Source organism: Propithecus coquereli, unplaced genomic scaffold (genome assembly GCF_000956105.1).
Source record: "Propithecus coquereli isolate 6110/MARCELLA unplaced genomic scaffold, Pcoq_1.0 Scaffold12, whole genome shotgun sequence".
Taxonomy (NCBI): Eukaryota; Metazoa; Chordata; class Mammalia; order Primates; family Indriidae; genus Propithecus; species Propithecus coquereli.
The window spans coordinates 3,007,029-3,016,841 of record NW_012136080.1 but is presented as its reverse complement, the minus strand read 5'-3'; the positions used below and the strand labels follow the sequence as shown (position 1 = coordinate 3,016,841).

Here is a 9,813-nt window from a genome sequence, read left to right as displayed (position 1 = left end):
CCCGACCGTGGGAAAACTTTTAACAGCTGAAAAAATTAATAGCAAAATCTGCAAAGACTTTAGTTTTAGTGAAAAGTAAGACTAAGGGATCTGACTTTGTTCAAATGGAACCTCTAACATTAATCATATACCTCTTAAGAGATCTTTGAAATCTGTACTAATTTGTATTATCCTCTGATTTAGTCAGAGCCCAAGGGAAATGGCAGCATCAACAAGAGACTCCCATCCATTGTGGAAGACGAAGAAGAGGAGGAAGAGGAGGAAGAGGAGACAGCCTCCTTCTCTCCCATCTACACAAGGGGATCATCCTCTTCACGTAGTAAGAAGGTTGGAAGCAATAAAAGCTATCTAGGCTTAAGCTTAAAGCAGCTGGCCTCAGGAACAGTGCCATTTCACTCACCTATCAGAGTCTCCAGTTCAAATTCCCCCAAAACCAAGCAGGAAACTGACCCCCGAAACCATGGGAAAAGGAAAGAGAAGAACTTGAAATTGCAACTTTCAACTTTAAACAGTGCTGGACCCCCAGACCTCAGTCCAAGGTAAGAGTTCACATCATATAATTCTTTCCTGGGTGAAAGTGGTTGCTTTTTGTACAGATTAGTTGCCTAGGAAATCATTCAGCCTTCTGGGCCTTTCTACTGCACAGGTTCCTAGCCTGGATTCTTCAGTTTTCTTGAATTTTATGTGAAGTGTTTTGAGTATATATGCAGGTATGTGTGTAGTATGGGAATAAATAGTTTTAGTCATATTCTCAAAAGAGTCTATTAAATTTTCAAAATTCCTTCTCTACTCCTTTTATTCATTTAGCTCTACCTATTATGTTAAATGTGTATTGCTACATTGTGATTTTACAATTTATAAATTTATAACGAAAATAAAAGAGATGGAACAAACACCATCAATGTTATCCCCTCAATGCCTGATCTTACCAAAAGTTTCATGGAGCAATGAGTTGAAATTATGAAGAAACAAAATGCTGAGTTTTATTTTCCATACAATATTTGCCTTATCATTGTAGGTGGCTGAAGCTTTGTTCTATTTCTGGTCTCTTCAGTAGGTGAGGTGTCATGGCTTTATTTTTAATTTTAAAAAAATTACTTTAGAATCAACTAGAGGTGACTGAGGGTAAAAATTCCTGACTTGAAAAATGTGAAAGGGGTTTGGCCATAGCGCATGATAGCAGTAACCATCATCAAAATCACATAATAGCTGGGTACTAAATAGAAGCAAGAAAAAAGTTTGAGTGCTGTCTCTGTTCCATGTACTTTGCTAGATAATTTCACATTCACTATTGCATTTATTCTTCTCAGAAGCTTATAAAGTAGTTCATGTTATCTCTGTTATAAAGTTGTATTAATAAGAATTGAAACTCCAAGGTTAAATATTTTGTCCAAGATCTCAGCGATATTAAGTACTGAAAGCTGGATTCAAATTCTGTTTTTCTACTTTTAAAGCGAGCGATCTTTCTGATATATTATACATTTAATTATTCATTTGAAAAAACATAGCTTATCCATTTAGAAAGAATACTAAGAAAATAAGCAACACAGGTTTAGTGAAAAGGAGGTGAATAGGAAATTTTCAGGATTTCGGTTGGAGATGGCAACTTGAAAATATTGCTTAATTCTTCTTCCTAAATGTTTACTAATATTAAAAATAATAAATTATAAATAGAAGGAGAATGTATCAGAGCTGAGAAAGAAAGGTTTACGTACAATATTACCTGACATTTATAGAAAGAATATATGTTCTACATAGAGAAAACGCTTTTAATGTTGACTTAGCGGTACATTACAGGTGATCTTTATTTTCTGATTTTTTATTACCTCTATGTTTAAATTTTCTATGGTAGACTTGTATTTTTTAAAAATAAGGAGTGTGCTGGATATTATTTACCAAGGAAAGAAGACTAGTTAAAGTCCTGACAGTAATTTAAATATAATTCTTTAACTCTCACAGTTAAAGTTTTGTCCAAGTCTAGAGTGGAGGTGTCATCAAATTTATTTTCTGTGATGCAGTAATCATTAGGTTAAAATATTTTTGCCTAAATAGAGTAGTGATTTAATACGAATTTAGTTAAGAGGAATTTTGTATCTTAAAGTTTTGAAACTGAGAATAAATATAATGCTAATGGTTGCCATATTGAATAGCACAGCTCTGGAGTATCTACAATTTAGAAATGTAACACAAAATTTTTTAAAGTCTTCTAGCAATACTGGAATCTATGAATATAAATACACAATCAATTTCCTTTATTTTAAATAGGATTGTTGATGGAATTGAAGATGGAAACAGTAGTGAAGAAAGTCAGACTTTTGACTTTGGCTCTGAACGAATCAGGTCGGAGCCCAGAATTTCTCCTCCTCTAGGGGGTAAGCTCTATATTTAGTCTCTTCCCAGGGGGCAAGATTTCTTTTTAACTTGTAATGTTTTCCATTGTCATTTTGTTGCCTTCTCATTCTCAGAATATTCTCTACATGATAGAACTTCACCAATGCCATTAAATAATTTGACTTAAGTCTGTGCCAGCTCCAAATTATTACGGTATTATTTGGAATTGTTCCTTTGTCTAGCCTAGATGGCCTGTCATTTAGCAGCCAAGGTGAATTTGGTTAAGGAGACTCAAATTTCTGCTATTTGACAGAGGTTAACCATGTTTTCCTGTTATAAATTTAGACTAATTGACAAAAACATTACCTAGAGGAAATGCCATTTTGGTTGTGCTCTGTGGGAACATTGTTTATATTTGAGGTTATATATCTGCAATTTGTCAGAGGATAAAGAGCTTCAGAAGTATTAATGTGTAAGCGTGTTGGAAATGATGGAGAGCTAGATGAAGCACTAACCTTTAGTGATGGTGAATTAATGTAAGGGCACTCCTAACCCTGACCCAAGCTTCTCTCCTCTCAATCATGAGTTCATTGCTCATAAAAAGGAAAGGAATCTGTAGACATGATGAAGGCTAGAAATGCCAAACTCTAAAGACACACCTGTATTTGATAAAGACAGAAATAGTGAACAGGTGTTAAATAGGCATAGGCAATCCAAAACAATTACCAGCAAACTTTCAGAAGCAAGGCCAGCAATCCCCGCCCACCCTCTCATCCCTTTGCTACCAAGTTCTAAGACCCTTGTGTTAGGATCTCCTGCTAATTAGAGAGTCCCTTTATAAACAAAGCCAAGCTCCAGAAAGACATTTGAACGTACAGGTCTGAGGATGTGTCTCTGTTTGGTAGAATACTAGTATTTCATCTAAATCAACAATTCTTTCTTTTTTTTTTTATTTCAGGGTATTATGAGGGTACAAACATTATGGTTACACTTTATGTCTTTGCCTCACCCAAGTGAGGATTAAAGGCATGTCATTCCCCCCTACAATGCTCCCCATGTCCTTTAGTTGTGGGTTTACCCCCCGATCCCCCTAATCCCTGGAGGGTATTACTGCCATGTGATCACCCTAGTGTTCATCAGTTAGTACCAATTTGATGACAAGTACAAGTGGAGCCCATTCTTCCACTCTTGTGGTGCCTCACTTTGGATAATGGGCTTAAGTTTAATACAGGAAAGTATAAGAGGTTCTAGATCACTGTCGTTTCTTTCTAGCATTCATCATCTTTTGGGGAAACTGAAGCATCTTTGTAAGAATCCTTGATTGAGGGGAGGAGAATACAAGAGGTGGAGTACAATCTTATTAATTCAATTGACTTACATATGTTAATATTACCCTGTTTGGGGCAAGAGTCAAAGAAATCATAGTTATCATCAAACTGGTGTAGTCACAATGCAAGCTTGTGGTTTGTCTCAACCAGACATTTTCCTTTTTGGCTCACCTGGAGACAATGCACAGAAGCTCACCACTTCCATCCACCTATTTCTGGTCCCACCACCCTCTTAGCTTTCTCCTCTCCCTTACCCCATCACCTACCCCTACACTCAGCCATTCAAGCAACAAGTTTTCTAGACTCAACCTCCTAAATATCTCTCTGTCCGAGTTCTGTCCGAGACTTTCTATAGTTACTGCCTCCGCTCTGCCTGGCCACATCTACTGCTGGCCTGCGTTGTTACTAAAAATCTGTCCTCTGTTCTCACACTGTTTTCCATGCAGAGTGAACTTTTCAAAAATGCAAGTTTACTTATACTACCCTACTCCTATGCTTAAAGCCCTAAACTGGCTTTCTGTTATCCTTAATATGAAATTCAAACATATTACATAATTATGTGTTTCAATGTTTCTTTTCCCTGCTAGAGTCTAAGCTTCATAAGGGTCAATTATATTTTCTTTATTCGTCTCCTCCAAAGGAGGACTAGCCTAATGTGTATGGCCTGCAACCATCTATTGAATGAATGGATTATCTCTGCAAAATATTTCAGCAAAATGAGCTCTTATTACTCTGCTTTAGACTGTTTTGAAAGAGATTGCTTCCCCCACAAATAAGTTTTCTACTTGTAATTGACCAGAATTAGGATGGTCATATCATAAAATATATATTTATATTCCATCAAATCCTTTCCACTCCAGCTGGCACTGACTCATCTGTATTTTTGTCCTTGACAGAAACAAATGTATGTGGGAGAGTAAAGTACAGAAAAAGTGGAGAAGAGAGAACTAAAAAATGGAAGAAATTACTATTTAGACTGACACAGGAAGAGACAGGAAAACTGCAGTGGAGATTAGTCCCTGAAATAGAGGTAGAAGGAAAGTGTGTCCATCTGCGCAGGAATCAATGTTAGGAAAGGGAAGAGGAGGAAAAAAAAAAAAAAAAACAGCGATATGATGTGATATGTTTTTAGAGAATGGTCAAAAAAGAAAAAATGTGTCATCTTGGGACATGATAGTGATTGTGTTTGGGGGGAATGTAAGATTTGTCGTGGACACATCCAATCACTGTAGTCATAGTCGTCACCATGATGTGTGCCTAGTTCTAAAGAGTATAACAAATGCCAACCAGAGGAGTACAAGAAGCTTGTTTGATTTCAGGAAGACAGAACTTACAGCACACAAACATCAGAAAAGGTTAAAGGTGGTAGCTTGGGGCTTCCTTTCATATTCTAATTACCTCCATCCTCAAATTTGAGGCTTATTCCTAAAGGACCCGTTCTGTGCATGTGTTGCTTTTCCAGACCCAGAAATTGGAACTGCTGTTCTCTTCATCAAAGCAGAGGAGACCAAGCAGCAGATAAACAAACTCAATAATGAGGTAAGGAGCTCTTTCTTTCATCATGCTGGAGTGGGAGGAGATGTAAATTCTAGTTACCAGAAGTGGTATATTGTAGTAGTTGCAAGCAAGCACTCTGGTGTCAGACTGCCGTGAGTGATGCCTCACTCAGCCTCATACAAGCCGTGTGACCTTTGACAAGTCAGTTCTCCCCCTCACACTTCATTTCCCCATATGTAAGAAGTGGATACTAATAATTTCTGCCTTGTGACCCACTGTGATATTAAGTAAGATAATCTAGGTAAATAACTTAGCATAAAGCACTGAATAAATGATAATTATTTTAATTAGTGTCATAAATATATTGATATTTGGTTTAATTGGTGCTTTTTTGATTTTTTTGTGACCTTTGACTTTCAATGAGCAAAATTGTTAGTCCACAGAAAAATGCTATTTCTTAGAGTAGTCAAATGTCCTACACTGTGTTCTTTTCTCTGACAAATATTTGCTGTGTAACCTTGGGCACTTTACCTCTCTGGATCTTACTATCTGTCCATGTAAAATACGGTAAATTTTTAACAACTTTATTGAGGTATATTTACATATCATCAAATTCATTTATTTCAAGTACACAATCCGATGAGTTTTAGTAACTTTATTGAGGGGGTCAGTTATCACCATAAATCAGTTGTAGAATATGTCTTATCCCCCCAGTAAAATCTCTCATCCCCATTTATAGTTAATCTGTATTCTCATGTCCAGCCCTAGGCAACTGCTTATCTACTTTATCTCTATAAATTTGCCTTTTCCGGTCATTTTATATAAATAGAGAAATAAGGTAATTTCTTGATTACCTTCTTGATTACCTTGACCCTTCTTCAATTTGGGTCTCTCCCCTAAAGAAACAAAATGATCTAAAACAGATTATGAGACAATATATATGTAAATTGTTTGCTTGGGAGGGGTGATCCAGGAAGCATGATGAAAGAATAGAGAAGTATGACAGAAAAATAGGAAAGCAAAACATAATAGTGTGTTAATGAGATGGTTAAACCTGTGGCCATCTGAGGCTCCTTCTTGCTGGATAAGGATGGAGAGACTGTGTGGGACAACTCAAAATTGTTCCACCAAGGCACAAGGAACAGTGAAGTTAAGACTCTTCATGCGGGCCTTGCTACAGAGGAGACGGAAAAGATTCCTCTGGCAGTAACGTGCATTGAGACCCGAGCCTGCCTTTGGTGGCCTTCAGGGTAGACCTAGGCAAGGGCTGTGAGCATGTACAGGCAGTGTAATAGACTCCCCTTCTAGGACTAAAGCTTTATTTTATCTGATGATCTCTTGGGGGAAAATGTAACTATGTGAGATTTAAGAGAAATTCAGCTTTAAGAAACAATGGTGATTTAGCACCTCTTGTATTATCCTGGATAGAGCTGGAACGCATTCTACTAAATGAAGTATCCCAAGAATGGAAAAACAAGCACCACATGTACTCACCATCAAATTGGTATTAACTGATGAACACATAAGTGCACATATAAGAATAACATCTATTGGATGTCGGGCAGGGGGAGGGGGCAGGGGGAGGAGGGGATGGGTATATGCATACACAAAGAGTGCAATGTGCACCACCCAAAGGGTGGACATATTTGAAACTCGGACTTGGGGTGGGGGGGGGGGGGCAAGGGCAACATATGTAACCTAAACATCTATACCCCCATAATATGCTGAAATAAAAAAAAAAGAGAGAGAAATTAAATTCATTTAATCATAATCAGTTTCCAATTATGTGTCATAATGGAGAACTGAGGAACTTGTCACAAAATCTGCAGATTTCCCTTAAACCTGTGTTTCTTCAGCTTAGTGGAGATGAATGTTTTACTGCCATCTCTCCTTCTGCACCTACACTCTCTGGAGTGAGATTGTTGCTAATAAGAAGTAAGGGAGTCAAGGGGCAGACTAACAAGACAGGAAAGGAAAAATTAGGTGGTCCACTATCTGGATCAAAAATCCTTAAATTTTAAGTATTTGACCATGTACTGGATAACTCAAATAACCTCTTGTTTAAAATATACCAAAAAAACAAAACAAAACAAATCTAAACATCCTATTGGAGAACTGGATATTAACCTTGTATTGTACAGTTTCTCTTCAGATATTGTTCTCAGCTAAATCCATCATTAATACCATTTGAATTCTTTCCTCTCACAGTTGAGAAGAGCATTTAATGATTTTAAGAACTGGTTGGCCTGTATCTTAGTTCAAGTATTAGAGTTAGTGATGTTCTGGGGGCGGGGGGTGTTTATATCTTCACCTTTCAGAATGTAGATAATTTTTTCAGGTTAGCACTACAAATCCACACACTATATTACTTTCCCTTGACAATGTGAGCTGTTAAAGATCTGTTAAAACAGGTAACTACTTGAAAAACAAAATGTGTCTCCAGTATGATTCTATATTCATGATTGCTTTTCTAGTGAGATGACAAATCTTCTTATCTTGTCATACATTGAAATAAAAAGGGTAAGATAAAATATCAAGGTCCAATTATCCTTCCCTAAAGAATTAGTTTTCTTTATAGGAAAATATCTACTCTATTCATAGTTGAAGCTTAAGTAGAAAAATCTTATCCTTTACATATAATTTAATTTATACACAGTCTTGATCCTTTGGATAGTGAACTAAAATCTGCCAAGACAGGCAGAATAAAAATAAAATTGACTTCAAACTGTAAAATTATCCCTCTTCTAACTTCTTATTTGTTGTTTCCTTACATCTCCTGTAATGTTGTTTGTATAGAAAAAAACAGTGTTTTTAAAAGTCCAAGTCTAACTTTCCCATTTTGCCTATTTCCTGCTATTCACATATGTGATCATTTGATTGCTCTATTCTTTGGTTAGTAGCAAGCAAGAGAAGAATTGATAATAAACGTGGGATGTACTGCATAATAATAACTCTACCATCAAAAGGGCAACCCCAAATATGTATGAGGCATGTTGTGCAGACTGTGGGGCCTTGTGCGAGGTGTCAGACCATTGTGGAATCCCTACCCTGATTACTGATGCTTGCTTAAAGATTTAACATATAAAGAAATTGGTCATTGGTGTGTACATTTCACAATCATAGTCAGCTGGATAAATATGGAACAAAAGTCATAGAAGGAACAATATTGGTAATTACTTACATTCACGGAATAGTTAGGAGGTTTAAAAGATGTAGGGCAACTGCTAATATTAGAACCCTTTGATGACATTGCCATTGCTTTACGGCAGAGTAAGAAATAGTGAGATTCTAAGGAAATTCTTTGAAAATAACAACAAAAAGTCACTATGGGGGCAAATGGCTGCGTAAGTTAAATGTTCCACTTCTGAAAAGGTTTATAGGTAAAGGTTAGAGTGCTTTCTCATTTCTGAAATTTGGCTGATCCAGAAAGACACTGCTGGAAAGCCTAACAAGAGAAACTGTGCTTTGGCACAGCAGGCATAAGGCATAAAACACACTGTTGGAGAAAGAGAATTAGCTTTGGAAAGAGACAAATATTTAGATTCCTAATCTGCGATTTCAACAAGGTGTTTACCTTCCCTAAGCTCAGATTTTTCCTCTATTAAATGGTAATCATAAGATTGGTTGTAGAGGATTGTTGTGAGAACCTAATACCACATGTAAAGCACTGAGCATGATCTCTTCCCTTAGTAAGTGGCTAATTCATGCTGATTCCTTCCTCATACAAAGTTATGCTTCTATTCAACAAAGAGTGACTCTCATATAAGCATCTTCTAACAGTGCCATGTACTGAGTAATATGGCAGAGAGAGAATCAATGTTTATGGAATAAAATGAAAATGAATGGACTTAAGAAGAACATGTTTGATCATGAAAATGACTGCTTTCACCTAAGAGACTTTCTTTTGCTATCAAGATACTCAATATGAAATTGTAATAGAAAATAATATGGCAGATTATTGATATTTCAAAGCATCTTATTTTAGCTAAATTGTTTGATGTAATTATGCCACCATATTAATTTAAAAAAAAAAAACAGTCTGTAAGGCTTATAGATTTAAGGGCAAATAGATAGCAATTGAACAATGCCTGACCATTACCTGATATTATAATAAATATATAAATGGCAAAATGGTGACAAAATCGGGCAGAAAATAATCTGCCAAGCTTAACAGAAAGATAAGCATAGCCATGTCTGTATTTTCAAAATGAGAGAATACAGGTGGCCTGTTAGGGCATCCTTGCTCACCAAAGTATACTTTGGCTTGAATGCTGTAATTGCCATGTTTTAGCATTTTATTTTGCATGCATGTGAAGGAACCACAGTTAGTATTAGGCCATGTTAACCCATCTTGAGTCCTAAATATACTAGAGAGAAAGAAATGTGTAACATGTCTAAACAAGAAAATGAGCTTTGTAGAAATATAACAACTTACATTTTTTTATACAAAGTAGTCTGGCTTACACTATGTATTAACGCTGTTTTTAGACAAGTTTATTAAGATATAATTAATGTACCATACTACATATAATTCACTCATATAAACTGTAAATTTTGATGGCTTTTAGTATAATCACAGAACCGTGTATCCATCATCATAATCAACTTGAGAACACTTTATTACCCAGCAAAGAAAGCTCATAGCACATAGCCATCA

General features: G+C 36.2%; 1 protein-coding gene across 1 annotated transcript in view; it reads left to right on the top strand.

Moving 5' to 3' along the window:
• KCNH8 (potassium channel, voltage gated eag related subfamily H, member 8) overlaps positions 1-9,813 on the top strand; it is a 458,661-nt gene that overhangs the window by 391,578 nt on the left and 57,270 nt on the right. Inside the window, exons 12-14 of the mRNA XM_012663182.1 lie at positions 184-539; positions 2,266-2,372; positions 5,122-5,198. Of these exons, the coding sequence (XP_012518636.1) occupies positions 184-539; positions 2,266-2,372; positions 5,122-5,198 (540 nt within the window). The remainder of the gene's footprint in view (positions 1-183; positions 540-2,265; positions 2,373-5,121; positions 5,199-9,813) is intronic.